Source organism: Lepidochelys kempii, chromosome 6 (genome assembly GCF_965140265.1).
Source record: "Lepidochelys kempii isolate rLepKem1 chromosome 6, rLepKem1.hap2, whole genome shotgun sequence".
Taxonomy (NCBI): Eukaryota; Metazoa; Chordata; order Testudines; family Cheloniidae; genus Lepidochelys; species Lepidochelys kempii.
In genome coordinates, this window is record NC_133261.1 from 92,133,968 (window position 1) to 92,155,471 (window position 21,504).

Sequence of the window (21,504 nt, forward strand, 5' to 3'; positions counted from 1 at the left end):
GGGGGGGGGGGGGGGAGGAAAAAACAAGAGGAAATAGGCTACCTTGCATAATGACTTAGCAACTCCCAGTCTCTATTTAAGCCTAAATTAATAGTATCCAATTTGCAAATGAATTCCAATTCAGCAGTTTCTCGCTGGAGTCTGGATTTGAAGTTTTTTTGTTTTAAGATAGCGACCTTCATGTCTGTGATTGCGTGACCAGAGAGATTGAAGTGTTCTCCGACTGGTTTATGAATGTTATAATTCTTGACATCTGATTTGTGTCCATTTATTCTTTTACGTAGAGACTGTCCAGTTTGACCAATGTACATGGCAGAGGGGCATTGCTGGCACATGATGGCATATATCACATTGGTGGATGTGCAGGTATACGAGCCTCTGATAGTGTGGCTGATGTTATTAGGCCCTGTGATGGTGTCCCCTGAATAGATATGTGGGCACAATTGGCAACGGGCTTTGTTGCAAGGATAAGTTCCTGGGTTAGTGATTCTGTTGTGTGCTATGTGGTTGTTGGTGAGTATTTGCTTCAGGTTGCAGGGCTGTCTGTAGGCAAGGACTGGCCTGTCTCCCAAGATTTGTGAGAGTGTTGGGTCATCCTTTAGGATAGGTTGTAGATCCTTAATAATGCGTTGGAGGGGTTTTAGTTGGGGGCTGAAGGTGACGGCTAGTGGCGTTCTGTTATTTTCTTTGTTAGGCCTGTCCTGTAGTAGGTAACTTCTGGGAACTCTTCTGGCTCTATCAATCTGTTTCTTTACTTCAGCAGGTGGGTATTGTAGTTGTAAGAATGCTACATGCTACAAGGGGCCACAGCAATGGTTCCCTCAACCCACCTAGCAATATTGTTAACCTATCCAACTATAATCTCAGCCCAGCAGAAGCAGCTGTCCTATCTCGGGGCCTTTCCTTCTGCCCCTCCACCCCCACGAACATGATACAGTTCTGTGGTGACCTAGAATCCTATTTTCGACATCTCCGACTCAAGGAATATTTCCAACACACCTCTGAACAACATACTAATCCACAGAGACCTCCCAACCAACACTACAGAAAGAGGGATTCTAGGTGGACTCCTCCTGAAGGTCGAAACAGCAGACTGGACTTCTATATAGAGTGCTTCCGCCGACGTGCACGGGCTGAAATTGTGGAAAAGCAGCATCACTTGCCCCATAACCTCAGCCGTGCAGAACACAATGCCATCCACAGCCTCAGAAACAACTCTGACATCATTATAAAAAAGGCTGACAAAGGAGGTGCTGTTGTCATCATGAATAGGTCAGAATATGAACAAGAGGCTGCTCGGCAGCTCTCCAACACGAGTTTCTACAAGCCATTACCCTATGATCCCACTGAGAGTTACCAAAAGCAACTACAGCATTTGCTCAAGAAACTTCCTGAAAAAGCACAAGATCAAATCCGCACAGACACACCCCTGGAACCCCGACCTGGGATATTCTATCTACTACCCAAGATCCATAAACCTGGAAATCCTGGGCGCCCCATCATCTCAGGCATTGGCACCCTGACAGCAGGATTGTCTGGCTATGTAGACTCCCTCCTCAGGCCCTACGCTACCAGAACTCCCAGCTACCTTCGAGACACCACTGACTTCCTAAGGAAACTTCAATCCATCGGTGATCTTCCTGATAACACCATCCTGGCCACTATGGATGTAGAAGCCCTCTACACCAACATTCCACACAAAGATGGACTACAAGCCGTCAGGAACACTATCCCCGATAATGTCACGGCTAACCTGGTGGCTGAACTTTGTGACTTTGTGCTTACCCATAACTATTTCACATTTGGGGACAATGTATACCTTCAGATCAGCGGCACTGCTATGGGTACCCGCATGGCCCCACAGTATGCCAACATTTTTATGGCTGATTTAGAACAACGCTTCCTCAGCTCTCGTCCCCTAACACTCCTACTCTACTTGCGCTATATTGATGACATCTTCATCATCTGGACCCATGGAAAAGAAGCCCTTGAGGAATTCCACCATGATTTCAACAATTTCCATCCCACCATCAACCTCAGCCTGGTCCAGTCCACACAAGAGATCCACTTCCTGGACACTACAGTGCTAATAAACAATGGTCACATAAACACCACCCTATACCGGAAACCTACTGACCGCTATTCCTACCTGCATGCCTCCAGCTTTCACCCTGACCACACCACACGATCCATCGTCTACAGCCAAGCTCTGCGATACAACTGCATTTGCTCCAACCCCTCAGACAGAGACAAACACCTACAAGATCTCTGTCAAGCTTTCTTACAACTACAATACCCACCTGCTGAAGTAAAGAAACAGATTGATAGAGCCAGAAGAGTTCCCAGAAGTTACCTACTACAGGACAGGCCTAACAAAGAAAATAACAGAACACCACTAGCCGTCACCTTCAGCCCCCAACTAAAACCCCTCCAACGCATTATTAAGGATCTACAACCTATCCTAAAGGATGACCCAACACTCTCACAAATCTTGGGAGACAGGCCAGTCCTTGCCTACAGACAGCCCCCCAACCTGAAGCAAATACTCACCAACAACCACATAGCACACAACAGAACCACTAGCCCAGGAACCTATCCTTGCAACAAAGCCCGTTGCCAGCTTTGCCCACATATCTATTCAGGGGACACCATCACAGGGCCTAATAACATCAGCCACACTATCAGAGGCTCGTTCACCTGCACATCCACCAATGTGATATATGCCATCATGTGCCAGCAATGCCCCTCTGCCATTTACATTGGTCAAACAGGACAGTCTTTACGTAAAAGAATAAATGGACACAAATCAGATGTCAAGAATTATAACATTCATAAACCAGTCGGAGAACACTTCAATCTCTCTGGTCACGCAATCACAGACATGAAGGTCGCTATCTTAAAACAAAAAAACTTCAAATCCAGACTCCAGCGAGAAACTGCTGAATTGGAATTCATTTGCAAATTGGATACTATTAATTTAGGCTTAAATAGAGACTGGGAGTGGCTAAGTCATTATGCAAGGTAGCCTATTTCCTCTTGTTTTTTCCTCCCCCCCCCCCCCCCCGATGTTCTGGTTTAACTTGGATTTAAACTTGGAGAGTGGTCAGTTTGGATGAGCTATTACCAGCAGGAGAGTGAGTTTGTGTGTGTATGGGGGTGGGGGGGATGTGAGAAAACCTGGATTTGTGCTGGAAATGGCCCACCTTAATTATGCACATTGTAGGGAGAATGGTCACTTTGGATGAGCTATTACCAGCAGGATAGTGAGTCTGTGTGTGTGGTTTTTGGGAGGGGGGTGAGGGGGTGAGAGAACCTGGATTTGTGCAGGAAATGGCCCAACTTGATTATCATGCACATTGTGTAAAGAGTTGTCACTTTGGATGGGTTATCACCAGCAGGAGAGTGAATTTGTGTGGGGGGGTGGAGGGTGAGAAAACCTGGATTTGTGCTGGAAATGGCCCACCTGATGATCACTTTAGATAAGCTATTACCAGCAGGACAGTGGGATGGGAGGAGGTATTTTTTCATATTCTCTGTGCATAAATAAAGTCTGCTGCAGTTTCCACGGCATGCATCCGATGAAGTGAGCTGTAGCTCACGAAAGCTCATGCTCAAATAAATTGGTTAGTCTCTAAGGTGCCACAAGTACTCCTTTTCTTTTTGCGAATACAGACTAACACGGCTGTTACTCTGAAACCAGTCTTATAAAAGAAGCAAAGTTTACCAAAATGCTGCAAAAGCACTTTCATTTGTGGTTCCGTCAGATAATCTGTAACCATAGCATATGTAACCTGAGATGCAAAAGATTGTTGTTATGCATAGTACAGACATAACAGGAGCTGGTGTTACCAGAAGAAGCAGATAGGCAGACTGAGTGGAGAAGATGAGTACAATAAAAGTTAAATGTAAGAAATATTGAATAAAATAAATGCGGAGATTCCAGGGCAAGCTTTTTTTGGGACAGGCCTTTAAAAATCTTTAATGGAGTTATAAAAAGGGGATTATACCTCCCTTCCCAAAGTCCTGTTTGTCAGAAATGCCTTGATGGATTAACCTCAAACTTTATTTTTTTTTTTTTAAAGCATCTAACTAGAGATTGGAAATACAAAACTTCAGGTAGAAAGGATTCTTTCTGGAGGAAAACTGAAAACTAGGCTTAGAATTGCAAGTCTATACTTGATTGTATCCTCCTTCTTCTGCCTGTTATGACTCCTGCCTTTTTAGGACTAGTTTACACACAATTTTTGTTCCACTTTAACTCTATTGGTTTAAAAACCAATGTAGTTTGATTGGTTCAGCCCCCAGTATGGATGCAGTTATACCTCCTATAAAGGTGCTTATACCAATATAGCTTCTTTACAGGACTAAGCTGTAGCCCTATATGCATGTTTATGCATACTAGGATGTTAAACTGCTTGAACTATATCAAAATATAATCACAGCCCTAGTTGAAATAATTACATTGGGACAAAAACTGTGTAGTGCAGGCCTTAAATTGTGAGCTCTTTGCAGCAGGGACTATATCTTTGTAGGTGGAGGTACACTGCCTAGCACAAAGGGTCCCTGATCCTGATTGAGGCCTCTGGGGATATATCTATACTGCAATAAAATACCTACAGTATGATAGTGACTGACCAAGGTCAGCTGACTCTGGCTCACTGGGCTCCGGCTGCAGGGCTATAAAATTGCACTTTAGATGTGCAGACTTGGGGTAGAGCTCGGGCACTGGAACCTTCCCTTCCCTTGCAGGGTCTTGTCTACACTGCTATTTTTAGTCCCGCAACCTGAGCTCTGTGAGGCCAAGTCAGCTGACCTCGGCTCTGAGCTTTTTATTACAGGGTAGATAAATTCTCTGGGTGTTACCATACAGTAGCTATTACATAATAATGGAAAGGGAATTACAGATGTAGCTATAGAGTCATCCTAGTACATCTATAATTAGTAGTACTAATAATATTAATCTAAAAAGGACTTGTAAACATTAACAAATTACTAGGAGAGAAACATTAACTACATAGTCACGTGTGTTGTGTCAAGACTTTAATGACATTATTTTTTTGTCGGGGAAGTTCCTTACTATTTACTTGCTCATAATACTGAAAAATGGCTGAATGGATTTTGCTTGTAAATTTTATTATATTGAACACTGTGAGGTTGTCCATCACTGTTTAAAATGGGAGCACATAACTTTACCCAATATAATGAAATGCATTATGGTACCCCACAGCTTCACAATGTTTGAGGACAACGATTGGGGCTGGTGAGAGGGAAAACAAGCCAGAGCTCACCATTGCTGGAAACAGATGCATTTTCTAAACATGGCCAAATTTGAGCTCAGTTGTATTTCTAGCAGGAGAAAATTCCAGAGACCAGGGCTTGCTCCTGAGAAGGATTTGCTTGAGCTTCACTCAAAGGCAAGAGATAGGAAGTATTTCTCAAGGACATCTCTGGTGTGGCAAGGGAGAGGAGGGGTCTTGGATAACTTAGGCTTATGTCATTTAGAACTTTGTGGATGAGAACCAATGTCTTGCATTTTACTTAGAAATGGACTGGCAGCCAGTGAGAGACTGTAAGGAAGGTTTTTTGTTTTTTTTTTAAATAAACTGTTTCTTTTAAGAAAAAGACATGGAAAAGTTCCCATGTGTCTTAAGTGTTGTAATAACCTGTTTTGATCCATAAATTAAATTTGTCAGACTTGACTGGGCAGCATCCCTCTAAATTGTACATGACAAACAGAGGCCTACCCATGATAAAAACCCAGACATAATGCAACAGTGTTAGTGTATGCTACCCTTAGAGTGTACAAATATCTTCTTCTGGGCTCTCCTCCAAAGGAGACCTTCACCTGTTCTTAGATTCTTGTCTTTCCCTGTCAGTGATGTGTGAAGCAGAAATATAGGCCTTTAATGAAGAAACAGGAATAGCATTATTCTTTATTAAACAGCTGTATGAAGAGAAATATAGGCCTTTAATGAAGAAACAGGAATAGCATTATTCTTTATTAAACAGCTGTATGAAGAGAGCATTCTTTATGCCACTGAATCACAAACAAATTATATATATGCCTAGACTCTATTTTTATTTTAAAATTTTCTCCAGTTGTTTATGATCCTGTTCTTAACTGTTAATCTATCCCTCTTCATTTGCCCTCGCTGTGCTTCAGTTTCATCGTCTGTAATACGGGGATAATAAAAAGGGACCTACTTCACAGGGGTGAGGGAAACTGGATCATTAGTTTTGTGTGAAACTAATACAGGAGGTGGTAGAGAAGGGTTGCTATGTCTTTTAATTCTATTGATGCCTTTTAAAAGTTGTGTACAAGTTCCTGGGCGAGTTGCCTGGTGTTCAGTGTGCCAGGGGAGAGGCTATTCTAATGATCTGGGATCTGCAACCAATAGTTTTACTTCCTCTGTTATGGGCAGTCCTAGCTGGAACATGTGCAATTGTGTGCACTGTGAGAATGACAGTGACACCCTGCTGGAGGGTGGGACTGGCAAAGAGCTGAACCTTACCTTCAAACAGCAACAAGGCTGTGGGCAGAAGCAATGGAAGGGACTGGTTATTCCAGGCTGGGATAGACTCTGCAGCAGGAGGAGTCCTGGATAAAGTGATAACAAGGGACAGAGCAACACCACTAAAATGAAAGAATCCTGCAGAAACAAGAATCCTAGGAGAGCTGTTTGCGTGGGACTTCGGGTAAATTCACTTTAGATTGCAGAACTTGGCTAGCAGTTTCTTTGCACTGTTAATGCTAGTAGATCTATAGCCTTTTGAAAGGGGAAAGATTCAGCTGTTTATAGGCTTCACTTTTACCACATTAGTGTTTCATTTGTGTGGGACTATGGGCTAGTTCAAGTTCAGCTGTAGCTACCATCACCTAGTAGGCAGGGATTGCTACAGAGTCCTAGTGTCTTCCCTTCAATGCCCTCAAACACTGGCATCTTTGGAATTAAGGTTCAGTTCAGCCCATCTGAGAGAGGCAGTCCCAGTATCTCCTCAGCTGCACACCAAACATGTTTTCTTGACAGCCTCCAGTGCTGCTGTGTCTGTGGTTTTGTGATACCTATGGCACTTTCTTTACCTGTTCTTGGCTGTAAGTACCTTTTGGACCAAGGTAGGGGTGATAAAAGGTGAATAGAACCCAGACAATGGCATGGGCAGCACATGCACCTGCCTGATGGTCTGTGTGTGCATTAGGCAGCATGTGCTGCTCCCATTAGCTTGTTCAGAATAGCTCTCTTCTGGGTATCCAGGTGGATGCCTGACATGATAGAAATGGGAAGTGCTCGTTGTCTGCCAGAGACAGAGCAACAGCAGTGTGGACTCCCCCTGGGAATTTCCTACAAGCTGCCTCATAGCAAATGCACTATGATCTAATTTAAACAAGGGTTTTGTTTAATGTGGATGACATGCTCTAACACATGAAAGGTTTCCTGTCTTTGGGAGCTGGACTGCAAGAACAAGGATTGCTAGAGGTCTAGAGTGGAGTGCATTGGTAGAGCTGTTTGAGGGAATCCAAGGCTAACTGAGGTAAACTGGCAACGCTGGAATATGTGTGTGTTTTGGCGGGTGGACCTCAAGCATCAGGACTGGAAAAGCAGAGGGTGCTGTGGGGAAGGATTGAGAGACACTAGCAGAATTTGTGTAGAGAGATAGAAATTGCTTAACCCACAACTGAAATGCAACCTCCTCTGGGGTGGCACGTATCAGCTGTTTAACAGTGCACAGCAGCCCTACACAAACATCTGGAAAAGGAAATACTGTATAGAGCTGAAAATGCAAGGGTGAATTTTGGGAAGGTAGAATTTAATTTCCTGAGATAACCTCGGTGTCTTGGCCTGATTCTAACACCCCAGTTGTTTGTAAAATGGGATCTTAAATACCAAAATAAAAATTAGATGGTTTGACTTGTCTCATCCATAAACTAGCAGCTCCAGCAGCGCAGTTCCTGACTCCATGCTGATACTAGGATTCACTACTGCCTTATTGAATCATTAACACCACTCCTTGTTCCGGATATTCTTTGGAGGTCTCCCAGTATGGACTGGCCTTGACCCTGCTTGGTACGGGAGATCTGACAAAATGTTGGTTTGAGGCAGTCTGGGCATGAATGCTGTTTTTGCCATCTCACTAGCCTTCAAGAACAGAAGAATGCTCACAGTATGACATATATAGGATTCTCCTTTTCTTTTATGAAACGCCCCGAGAGTGACGCTTTCTTAATTTTGATTAGGAGAGCGCAGCTTTAGCTCCGGATCAGAGATACAGGAGAGGGCTCTGCCTTGGAGTAAGGGGAGAATGTTGAGAAGTTAGTGACTTTCCTAAGAGATTGGGCAAGGCAGGAAATTCTTGGCACTGCTTTAGAGATGAGCTTTGTGCCCTATGGCCCCCCACAAGAGACTTGCTTTAGATTCTTTCCTTTCCTTTTTTGGAAACCCAGGCAATTCATGCTGGTGACTTATCTCCTTCCATGGATTCATCTGATTATCGTTGATCAGGGAGCTTATTCTTTATGTGTATAAGGGCTGCGGAATTGGGCTCTTCCCAAGCAGACCTCAGAAAGCAGGCAAGTAATTTTGAGTCTCATTTATCTGTTGATTTTCAAGCTTTGTGGAGCTGGGGGACTCCTCCTGGAACTGTTTATTCCTTCATTAGCTAGAAATGGTGTTTGTAGCCAAGGAATGCCCTGCTTTAGGGCTCCCATAGAAGCTGGACTTTGCTTTTGGATGACTGTGACTTGTTAGAGTGTTTGTAGAGTGTGTGGGGAGGATCATTTTATTTCAGTATAAAAGCCCAATCTGAATTTGGAAGCTTATTTTAATCTCTGTGGTGGGCTGAACCAGAACTCCAGATCAAAGGGCCTTCATATATTCTGGAAGTTTGGATCTGGAGCCAAATGTAATGGCTGGGCCCATCGGTGACTGTTGTTTGTTGTTAGAGATGCTCTAAGGGAGTCTGTTCTCAAACCAACCAACCTAGGCAAGGGTACCACCATGTCCCTGGCTATTCAGCTCCTCCCTATTTCCTTTGGCACTAAAACTGGTTTAAATCTCTGTCTTCCTCCCCCTTTTCCTGCTATCAACTTTAGTATGGATATTATTACAATAGGTGTTTGCTATAAAACTAGCCGTGCTCTCTTTCCCTCTCCCTGCCCCCAAGGTTATTGAGAACATGAAACAGTATTGCTAGTCTCAAGCTGACCTTATACAAATCTCAGACATACCAGCAGGCTATTAAGTGCCTAGTTAATGCTCTGTCTGCACAGGTGTGTACTTGTTGGTGCTATAAAGTAACAAATAAGTGCTGTAGGTGCTTCACAGAAGTACATATGTGTTTTCTATATATGGTGATAACATCTGAGGCAGATGCCTTCCCCAAGGAGCAAATCTAGGAAGTGGACATTTAAACTATCATATAAACTCACTAACTTTTGTAGGCAGAGTCAATGCTTCAGAATTAAGTGTTTAGGAGGGATATTTAAATATATTGCAGTGTGTGATTGTCCTGCTGCTAATAAGCTTTAGATAGAGCCTCATACATTTTATTTCTGTACAAATTCAGACACATTGAAGTCTTTGAATACACTCCACTTAAGTACTAATATCTAACATGAGTACACTATATTGTGTGTACCGAACAGTGGATCACTAGTGTAATATTGGTGAACTCAACAGTACATAAATTGATAGGAGTATGATCAGGCACAAATACTCTTAAAGTCAATGGCAAAACTGTGATTGGACAGCCACAGTTAAAAATATTTGAGAATTAATAAAATATATTGAAACTAAAGAAGGAATAAAAGTCAAAACTGCATTGAGTCAGTGGTGTTATTTTCTCCAGTGGTACAAAGGACATTGCAAGGTGCAAGAATATCTCATGATTCTAGAGCTTGTTGGGAGAGTGCTGGACATGGAGTTTTATTCAGAGAACACCAAGAAAAGCCCTGTTGAGAATATAGATTACACAGAAAAATGCAAATTAATGTAATGTTAAGGTTACAGCATTAAAATTCTCCAAAGGTCAGGAAACACAATAGCTAGGCTTCCACTGGCATCAGCAACTCCACTGTCTTGTGCATCCTGTGTATGAGGAGTATATTTGAACAATCCAGTTAAACACAAAAACAGATCTGGAAAATACTCCATATAGGCAATGCACTCAAAATCATGTTGCTGTTGGAACCTCTACTTCTGCATTTCTGTCACGCTTAGTGGTGTTAACCAGGCAGCCTTGACATGGGTTTTTTTCTTTTCTTTTCTTTATATTTCTTCATAATAATGCTAGTATTTAAATGGTCCCAATTTGAAGGCTCTGAAGTTCACACCCCACTGAGGCTTATAGGATGATATCCCACCTATGCTGCAGTTTTTGGCTGGTGAGAGTTCTCTTGTAGATTGTTAAAATGACAACTGAATCTTCCTAATGGGAAAGTTTTTTAAAAAAAACTATTTTTGCTGCATTCTACAAATTTTTTTAAAAAAGATTGTGGATAGAATATCGTAAAACTATGGAATGATTTTTATTGATTTTTTTTGTTGTAGTTGTACATCCTTATGTTTTCCCTGACATTAAAACAGGTGCGGTTACATTGGGCTCTGCTAAAATCATGGCAGATATGCTTAGCATGCATAGAAGTGATTTTTTGGGTGCTTGCTTTTTTCCACACACTCAATTCAAAGGAAGATCCCAGCTGTCTGTCTCAGCCATCTTTCAAGCTTCATATATATTTACTGTAGCCCTGTCTAAAGTATGATTACTTTTCTTTTTTAACATTGGAGGAAAAGTGTAGTATGTTTCATTCTTCCATAATAATTTACAAATGGCTGAAAGGGTTTTGCCCAATTGACCCTTGCTCCCTCCCAGCCACCCACCCACACACTTACACTTTTCCTGCCCTCTGCCCCAAACCCCTCACCCTTGAGCAGAAGTCAATCACTGAAAATTTCATATACATAAATAATAGTTTTATGAGCCTGTGAAGCAGGAGTTTATAGTGGAAGCTGCTTTCAACTTTAACTACAGTAGGTACTAATGACAGGCACCTTTTAATAACAAATGCAACAGCAAATAACCAGTGAGAGAGACTGCTCAGATACAGTCCCTGTTTTCCAGATGGCAATACTCTAGACTAGGTGTTTGAAGAAAAATATATTAAACTTTATCCACTCTACAAGTAGCTTGTTTTTAAATATATTTTGAGGTGATTTTTTTTTTTTTGCACTCTTCTGGTCTCCTTTCTACAGTGTGTTGCAGTGGGTGTAAAGTCTATGTAGGATTTCCTCTGCTATAGGGTTTCTACCCCGTCTGTCCATGTCTCTGTGAGACTGCCTGACACAAATCATTTACTGCTGGAATGAAGAGGAGCTTCCACATAGAAGTTGACTGGGTCAGGGCCAAGAGAGTTCTGTGACAAGAACCAGCTTCAGGCTCAGGAGTGTCTTTACTGGGCCTCTGACTTCTTTCTCCCGAAGTATAACAACTAAATTCATGTGCTCTAGTAAAAGAGGAGATGAAGATTCAAAGAATTCTGGGCTCTGTTCAAGGCTGTGCCACTGTGTTGCTGAGACAGTGTGGGCAAATCTCTTGGTATCTCTGTGCCTCGGACTCCCTCTCCCCAATACAATATAGGGATGATAATACTGGCCTACCTTGCATGGGGCCTTAATTAGGTAATGTTTGTAAAGGGTTTGGAGATAGGTGATATGGAAAGGCAAGGAACGAATTGGTTGCATTTTTATTTATTTGGTTCAGAATGTATACAACTAGACTTGTATTAAGGTCAAACGTTTCAAAAATGGCCACTGGATTTGGGTACCGCACCTTGGCCTGATTTTCAGAAGTACTCAGCACTAAAAATTCCAGCTGAAGTCTGTAATAGGGTGGCCTGCCCCCTTTAAGGATAGACTTGAGACCAGTTAGCCTAGTTCAGTTAGTCCTGCCCTGTTATACCTGTGCAGGGTTGGACTTTAGAGGAAGACAGTCTGGAAGAGGGGGATTGGTGGGGGAAGCAGACCAGACACACTATCCTGCGGTAGGCAAGGAGCCTCGGTGGAGACAGGAGCCAATGAGAGACTGTAGCCTGTCTGAAACCCTGAGAGGGGAAAGTGTGTGCTAACCAGGGGGCGGTGAGAGTGAAAGCCAGAAACTTGGTCAGTGTTAGTACGGTTTGCAGCTGGGATTAGCCTGCAAAGAAGGAGGTTGGCAGCTGAGCCCAGCTGGGCTGAAGATTCAGTTGTTTTGCTATTTTCTGTTGGACTTCAAGTGAAGGACTCCGAGGGCCTGGAAGGGGTTGGACTCTGTTAGATGGATTGGCTGGAGGCCAGGTCACTCCTATGGCCAGAGAAGACTCTGGGGAAACTGAGGAAAGGCTGCTACAATACCACTTCCACCCATGATGGGGTGGGTTGGAGTGGCATCTCTGAAACAGTCAGGGGAGCCACGTACTCAACATCTCTCAAAATCTGACCCCAAGTCTCTCCCTTTAGGCACCCAAAATTAGAGCACATTCATGAAAATATGGTTGTGTTTTTGATGAAATTCAAGATTTGTTGTCCGTTCAGTTAGATATTGACTTGGTGTTCGTCTCAGCAAAAATCAAAGGGCCAAATTCAGCTGAAAGGCATGGGTGCATCTCCATTGAAGTCAATGGCACTATACTAGGGCTGAATCTGGCATGCTGTTTATCATAATGCTAAGTATAGCACTTTTCATCTGTAGATACCAAAGTGCTTTACAATGGAGGTTAAGCATCATTATCGCTGCCTTATGGATGGGAAAACTGAAGCACAGAGCTCAACTAGCTCAAAATCACACAAGGCGCAGCTAGGAACAGAACCCATGTGTCCTGCACCCAGCCCACTGCTTCGTCCACTAGACCATGCTGCAAGAATTAGAATATTAGGGAAATGACATGACATATGTTTTTCATGAAATAAGAATTATAAGTCCTGCCCTCTTTACTCAGGGAAAAGGCCCATTGACTCCAAAGAATGCATTGCCTGTGTCGGCACTGAAAGATTTGGCCTTAAAGTAGGGAAACTGCTTTCAGCTATTTACATGAATAATCACCTGGTGTAACCTGAAACCTGGGCCATGCTGGTGTGTCTCCTAGGCTTATTTTGGGAAATCTCCCACCACTGCACTAGCACTGGTGCAACTTTATGGAAATAGTAGCAGTAGTGTATGTGGGACACTAATTTTTGAACATCATCTTACCTAACCCTGCTCAGAGGAAATCTAGATGACATGGTGGTAAAAGTTTTTGATGAGTGCTGGTACCTGGTTTTCACCACCAGAGCTGAACTGGTCCTTGTTACCACACTGTGTGAGACCCCCCAAAATGTCTAATGTTGAGAAGATCATTATTCCCTCAGCTTTTCCTTCTGCCCTCTGTATCCCTCAATACACAGCTGCAGTTGCCACCCACCGGGCCATACCTTTGAGTCCAATTGGTATGGAGAGCTACATATCCCCCATGGAGGTCACTACTGATGTTAAACATCTGGGAGTCAGAGAAGGCTTGGAGAATAGTGCTAACAGCCACTTCCTACAGAAGCTTGAGACTTCAACTGATCTGCTGCTGAGACTGATTTGGGAGCAAGTAGAAGAAATCAGAAGTGTGAGAGGGAAAAGCCCTGTAAAGTCCCATCTAGACCATCCCCACACTTACCAATGCAGGCCAGGCAGGATTGCTTGCTAACGTCCATCCTTAAGGGCTTTATCCAGTCATGCATACGTGTCCCAAAGAACGGGGCTCACCCCGTTCCGTGAAAGACAATTCCATAGCTACACACATAATCACTGGGAGGTTTTTCCAAATATTCAAGGACTTGATCAAACCCCAAACTCCTATACAAATCCCCCAAAGTTTAGTAACTTGTTACTCTGAGCTAACACTAGCCAACAGGGAATTCCTTGGTCTGGGGCTTCCTTTAAAAGTGGGAATTTTGTCAATATCCTGATGTTAGTTGTCAGGGAGTGTCCTGATCAAATGGTTCATGGAGAACAGTAACTTCATTCTCAAGCCCTGAACTCTTTGCAGAGTCCTTCAGGAAGCTGTCTAACCTTGCAGTTACTAACCCAGGTGTCAGCCCCAGTTTATTCTGCAGCAGGAATGCAAAGTTTCATGGAAAGAGTTTGGAATAAAACACAGTTCAGAACTGTACTCAGCTCACATTTTTTCTTGTCTTTTCTTTTTTAACTTCAAGGTGTAAAGGAGTCAAATCCAAGCCAGCATCTGTACTTTTTTTCCTTTTCCTTCTTTTGGTACAGTGAATTTTGTTCACTTGCTTACATACCCAAAGTTGCTGTAATGCTGCTGTGGGGAAATGGTGACTGTGGGGGACTCCTCTCTGGGTGCAGTGCACAGGTGAAAGCCCAGCTTTTGCTGCTTTCCTTAAGACCTATGGTGTGGTGGTGGTTTGTTGTGTTTTTTTTTTTTTTTGTCAGCTGCCTGTTATATCAATCACAGAGCTGGGATCTATTTATAGGTTGGGACTCGGAGTACTGTGTCCTAGTCACAAAGAGGCAGAGACGCAGAGGGGACTGTCGGCTGGTGCAGGCAGAACCAAAAGATATTTAATCCGCAATTAGAAACACCTGAGGGCAAGGGAAATTCTGTTCCAGCCCAGAGCTTCTCTCTCAACCTGCAGCATGTAAGTACTTAACTTCTACCTTTTATTGTGTTTTGGATCCAAATGTCTCCCTGTACTAATCCTTTTATCTGGGCTTAAAATTATGGCAGCATCTCAATGTGATTTAAATTTTTTTTTTTCTGTTTTCACACTGTCAAAGCAAGGTCAGAGTGATCCACAAGCAGGCAAGATGATTTCAGAACTTCATGTAAATCAGTCAGTTTCACTATTTGGATGTTGGGTTTTTTTCTTAAAACAAATGAAAGTTTGAGCAGAATGGGATTTGTTTTGGGAATGGAAATAGTCAGCTTTGCTGGTGTTCTGAAAAGGCCACTGTATAATGTAACTCTGCTTTAAGGGCTTACCAAGGACAGGTGATATTTCCCCACCGCTTGTATAAAAACCACATACTTGGAAACTTCAGCAACCAATTACTAAAAGAAAAAAACAACCATTCTCCCAACCACCCCCCAAAACCCCTAGTTTTGGCTCACACCTTCTCTAGCACACACATGAAAATGAAATTTTGTTTCACCAAAGGCGTTTGGCATTGAGCAGCTGACGTTTGTCTAATTTTAAAGGTCCCCAAACAATTTAATTTCGCAATAGAGGGGTGCAAGACTTTGAGAAGTCAGCACAGTGACAATCAAAGGAGGACTCCATTGTGTGAGGTATTTGCTTTAAGGTATCTAAAATGCAAAATAAAACTCATACAATTGGTGTGTATTTTGGTGTGGTTTTTGTTAAAGGAAAAAGTAGGAGAAGCTCTAATTACAAAGGTTTAAAAATGAATCTGAAACTAGTTTTTATTCATTATGTAAACATTTTTTTGGGTCAAAAAACGGAAATTGAAATCGTTTGTCTTGTTTCTTACTTTGGGCTCAAAGACTTGGGATTTTTGACGGTTTACTTTTAATATTTTTTTTAAAGGATAGAACAGTCTTTATTACAAATGTATGTGGCTTCTTTGAAATTTCTTGCGTTTATAATGTGTCACGGGGGGAAAAAATCAAGATTACATTTTTTATTTTTGTTTTTCCAGTGTGGTACATTTTCGGTTATATACATTGTTCCCAAAGTACACTCTGGCAACTTTTTTTAGGACAGATATTTTAACATTTTGAAAGCAACAAAAAGAACACAAAATGGTTTGGTTTGAAATAATTTGGACTGAACAAACTTCTAATGAAAATATGAACAGAACAACGGGAGAGCTGCCTTTTGATTCAAGTATCAAGTACTAAGAAATAAAGTAGATTGGTGTGGTGGGATTGAGTGTGGGAAGGTGACAAACAGGCCAGATCTCGCCCTATAAATATACATCATATAGAACTGTGGCTTTTTATTCAATGCAAATTTTACCATTCCCAAAGTCTTTGACTTGCGAGTGTATTTTTGTTTTCTTTTGGAACTTATTCCAAATTGTTACTTGCAAAGATTTAAACCGTCCATGTAATGACTGAAGCTAACGAACTGGAATTGTAGAGGCACAGCTTGCAGGACAACACTGATAAACATGTTGATTTTCCATAGGTTAGTAACGTTTAAAATAATTGCAACTCAAAGCTTCCTCCAAAAAAGTAAATCAAATAGAATTCTCAACTTGACAATGCTCAGTATAGAAAGCTTAGTTCTGACTGGTAAGATTTTTTTCACTTTCTGTTGCTCTTTAATGTATTTTTTTTAATGTTTGTTTGGCACAGTATTACATTTATTGTTTCTCTGTTTATTTCCCTTTATAGTTGAATTATTCAAATGAGAGCAGGTTATTCTAAAATGTATTGAAGAAATCAAAATTGTTGTTTTAGTTAAATAAAGAAGGTGTACTGTACAACTAGTTTTAGATCCTCTTAAAATTTTAAAATTAAAAAAGCAACCTCTTTCTCCACCATGCACGCAGCAAAAATCCAACATGCCTACATTCAGACATGACTGCAAATATCCATGATTAAACACTTCTGCAGAGATCCCAACATTCCTGAGCAAGTATTCCCAATAAACCCTCTATCTCTTTAGTCTTAAGGATTTTTGGAATATTTCTTGGCTGTGTCCATGAAACTGCTGGACTTGACTCCCTTTTTCGCTACAGTGGATCTTTTCTTATACAATCTGCAGATTCTTTGTTTTGTTCTTGCATTTGGAAAAATTATCAAGTGCCTGCTGCTGTATAGCTTGTAGATCAATAGATTATGGGACATCTTTCTCTTTTATCTCTATGCATGGTTAGATAAATGATTGGAAAAAACTTTGATGCATTGTGTGGAAGAATGCAGCCTGTTATCATTTAGTTTCTGCTTCGCTAACAATTAATGTTATGTGGACTAAGCACCCATTAACCTCATCTCCTCCAAACTGATTCCTTAAATGTAATTTGTCATGGGCCTGTTTGTGATTTTTGAGGAATGAAAAATCTTGCTCATTACACCCTTTTCTGTTCATTTGACTGCAAAGTAATTGACACATACATTCTCTTTTTTGTTGTTGTGAAAAAATACTTCCTGGGAATTTTGAATAAACCTGTGCTAAACCAACTGTACAGGTGTCTGAAATGCAGCATACCAGGTGTATACCTGTAAATCTCTGCAAATTGGGAATAAACACCTGGGGGGAAACACTGTCCTTACTAAAACAATTCTACGCTGTTAGGGTCCTTCCTAATAACCCCCTGCCCAAAAGTCAGCAGCCAGTTAATAATTATTATTGAGCTATCTTTCTCTCCTTTTCTCTCTTCACCTGTACATCTGTCCAGCTGTTTCTGATCCCTCTATTTTTACATTTCATTATGCTCATGTTTGCTCTCTCACTCGCTCTTTTTCTTTCCTGAAAACACATTTCTATCTGGCACAGAAAATAAACTCAGATTGCGGGTAGTTATGTTAATCTAATTCAATCCTCTGTGGGTTAGGAGTGAAATTCTAATAGTGGAGCTGTTGAGGGCTTTTTTGTTAATGGCTTGGGGATTACATTGAGTTAAAGGCTCATTTCCTAATCAAACAGAGAGGGAGAGAGTGACTCCGAATATTTATGAGTCTCCCAGCGCGAGTTAAACATTGAACTCCAAAGCAGGATTTCAGTGCCACAGAAAGTGTTAAAACCCCTTAGGGCTGCTATGGAAAAAAAAAATGAAATCAGTTAAGCCATCAGCATTTTCAACTGCTGTACAACTTCAGTTCTGTAAGAAAAAATAATCATCTCACAAAGCTAAAATGGAAACTGTAGCAAGCTATTTAAAACAAAGTCAAGTGATGCTTCAGAACAGCTCTCTTGTAGGTAGGCAAGATATATGGAATGCATGCAGAGGCCTAATAGAAACTCCAAATAAATTCTCCACTAACGTATAGTTGGGTGGAGGGGCACATGTTTATGAGAAGAGGAAACTTTTATCCGTTTCTAGAAGACTCGATTTAATGTTTTAATGGATTAGTTTTGGTCCCATTTGTCTCATCGAGAACCCTTTTTGTTTTTTAAAAATGTGGATTGGTAAGCTCCTAAATTGTGCTGCCTCTGTAGACAGATTTGTTAGTGGGCCATATTTGACTCTTCAGGTTAGCAGGAGTCTTGGGTCAAATAGTATAGTTAAGAAATCAGAATCGCGGCCACAGGGACAAATCAATGTTTTGGTGATGGGTTCAGTACAAATGCTTAGATAGAGCCTCGTCCCTCTGAAGACAATAGGTGTTCTGATTGACTTCCGTGGGGTAGGACCCAACCCTATTTTGCTAAGTGTTGGTGTGTTGGAAAATAGGACAGAAGGGCACTGGCCTAGGTTGGGTGTGAAAACCAAACCTGCAAAGACTGAAGTGTAAGAAATGAGCTGGTGCTGTGAAAGTCTCTCTGCTCCCTTCGGCAGGGGTCTTTTAGTGTAGCAGGTGTGCTTCTTGGCTCTGACTACCAAATCACTTCTTCTCCGTGTGCCTCAGTTTCCCTAGCTGTAAAATAGGAATAATGATGCTGATCCATAATCTGAGATAGGTAGATGAAAAACTTTATCTAAACATTCATCCTATGACAAGCAGATCGATATTGAGCTGCGTTCAGCCCTGGTATAACTCTGTTGACCTCAGTGGCATTGTGCATGAGGTCTGAATTTGTCCTATTGTTTTTTGTTAAGATGAACCTCCAGCTTTATTAATCCAAGAGGTAAATATTTACTAAGGTGAAACCCGTGTCAGTATTTACCGTAAGTAACAATAAATCTTGAAGTTCATCCAAACGCTGCATTGATACATGTATTGTTTTATATATAATATATGTTCTGAATATATATATAACAATCATTCTCTTTGCCTTCTCCTGTGCCCTCCATAGTAGTGGCACCCAGGGCAGATCTACAGCAAAGTATTCCCTTCACAGCTTTGAGGCTGATTTCTGTGGCCAAACTGCACCCGGTAAAGTCTTAAATTTTCTTCTGTTCTCCCCATCACAGAACCCTTGCTTCTTGGCTGGTGCAGGAAGAGCTTCCCCTCCTGATTCAATCTATTTTAATCCCTGCCTGGCAGTTTCTGTAAATGCAGGGGTTTACCATGGTGTCCTTTAACCAAAAATTTCTCTTCCTTTCTCCCTCCACTGCTGTGCAGCACTCTGTGGATGGCTTTCTGCCCTCCACCCCAGAGGTGGCTGCATTTCAGTGAAGCTGTGTATGTGTACATTTTGTGAAGAATTTAGAAATATGTATTGCCTTTCATCCTGAAGTGCTTCACAAAATACATACACAGCTCAACTGAAACCTTTACAGAACACACAGTGGCAGGGTACGTATGCCATATGTTACAGACTATTTTAAGAAAAATTATTGGGACTGGTTTTTATCTCTCCGCCTGTAAAGCCAAGTACTGTATTGCCATGAATCCAACTGTACAGGATTAAGAGGAAGCCATAACAATTGGAAAATGTCACAGTTGAACAGTCTGAAATCTCAAGATCTAGACGAAAGCACTGAGTGTCCCACTGGGAATTTCCCCTTTCAGTGGGATACCACTCCTGTTTGGTTAAACATCATCCTCTGGATGCAGAACAGAAGATGCCTAACCAGGGTCTAAGTCTCACATGTATCAGAGGGAAGTTTAATTGGCTCTTTATTTTCATTCATTAGAGGAGCCACTGCCATTTCCCTTCCCTTTACCATTTGCCCAGCAGTTGTGAGTTACAGCCTAGGTGTTTCACTGAGGAGTCATGTGATGCTCACAAAGCCAGGAGAGTGATGTTCATGGTGAGAAGAATTTCACCAGCATTAGGACCTGGACAGATTACCTAACTCAGCAAGCCAGCCTCCCCTTTTTGTTTGATCGCAATCCTCATTTCCTGCTTTGTCAACAAAAACCCTCAGCCCTCTCCTTCTCCAGATATGAATCCACTTGACTCTTGAACTCCTTTTACTCTAGTTGCATTTCTGTGTAGCTTTATGTTGCACTTTTGCTCCCCTTCTTGGAGATTAGATTCGTACCCAAGTTTCCTTCCAGTTTCTCCCTTGTTGGAGTGTGCTCCTATAGTCCAATGCCCTTAACCAGGACCTCCTGAATTCTAATCACACCTCTAATACTGGTTTCAGAGTAACAGCCGTGTTAGTCTGTATTCGCAAAAAGAAAAGGAGTACTTGTGGCACCTTAGAGACTAACCAATTTATTTGAGCATGAGCTTTCGTGAGCTACAGCTCATACTGTCTCCCTGTACTGCCTGTGTCGAGTCCTTTCACTTCTGAGCTTTAGTTTGCCCATCTATAACATGGGATTAATACTCTTCTGCCTCCCAGGAAGGCTGTAAAGATGAACAAGGGCTTTGGAGGTGTAAAGCCCCATAGAAATGCTCAGCATTGTTGTTATACTCTGAGTTCTCCAGTGTGTTTTGCCTATTGTAACCGTTATCCCGTTTTGTGCCATGCAGAACACATCCTTTTTCCTCTCTGCCTGACCTTTTTTCCCTTCCCACCTCCTCCCTTTCCACCTGGCAGTAAACCTCAATTTTGGATCTTTCTTTTTGAAGTGGCCCTGGTGCTGTGGCTCGCTGTAATGCTCACCTACCCCAGCTGTTGCTCCTGATGTCTCCTTTTATGAAATGTCAGCAGGAACTTTGGGAGTGTATTCATCCCTCCTGATGTCAAAGCAGCAGTCAGGCATAGGAAGGCTCTGAAACTGGTTTCTCTGAAGAGGTTAAATGATAGCAAATAAGGGCTCAGGCATCTCCTAAGGAATAAGGACTGTCTGAGAGAATTGATTACTTTGGCTTATTGATCCTTCAGGAAGTAGTTGGCACTGAAGTGACAGTGCTGTTCTTATCACTTTAGGGGATTCTGTACCAAAACCATCCTTCTCTTTGCAGAGGTCAGTGAGGAGAAAGTGCTACTCTTCTACTGGCTCTCCCTAGATATATGCCATCCTGGGCAGCCACACGCTTTGTTTCTTGTCTCTCTTTTTGTGAAGAAGCTCACAGGTGAAATGCGAGTGCTTATAAAGTGAAGGGTGGAGAGCAGGGCATAGCAAATGGGTGGGCTGTGAAAGCAACTCTCCCACAGATTTGCTGAAGCATCTCAGTCCTAGCTTGCACATGGCACTGCTGGTGTGCCCCCGTTTTGACTTGCAGCCACCCCAGATACTCCTCCACCCAAATGACTTTCATTTGCAACCTAACACAAGAGCTGGATTCTTGTCTTCAGAGTTGAAAGGCCAGCACACTGATCATTGCGCCCCTTTCTCCTCTGTTCCCTCTCCTGTGCATGTACATGCACTGTCAACTTGTACCCCCTTTATTTCCGAATGTTCTCCTAGGGTTATAAAGAAACTCACTCAGGTCTCACACAACTGCCTATAGCTAGATTGGAAGGTTGTATGTGCTATTTGCAAAGACCCTGACTCTTGCAGAATCCTCTCCAAAA

The 21,504-nt window shown here is 42.1% G+C and overlaps 1 protein-coding gene across 2 annotated transcripts in view; it reads left to right on the forward strand.

The window, feature by feature from the left end:
- The first annotated feature begins 14,440 nt into the window (after positions 1-14,440).
- ESRRB (estrogen related receptor beta) overlaps positions 14,441-21,504 on the forward strand; it is a 166,438-nt gene continuing 159,374 nt past the window's right edge. For both annotated transcript variants that reach the window (XM_073349256.1, XM_073349257.1), the window contains exon 1: positions 14,441-14,657. Coding sequence is in view for 1 of the 2 variants with exons in the window: in XM_073349257.1 (XP_073205358.1) it covers positions 14,656-14,657 (2 nt within the window). In the remaining variant the exon portion in view is untranslated. The remainder of the gene's footprint in view (positions 14,658-21,504) is intronic.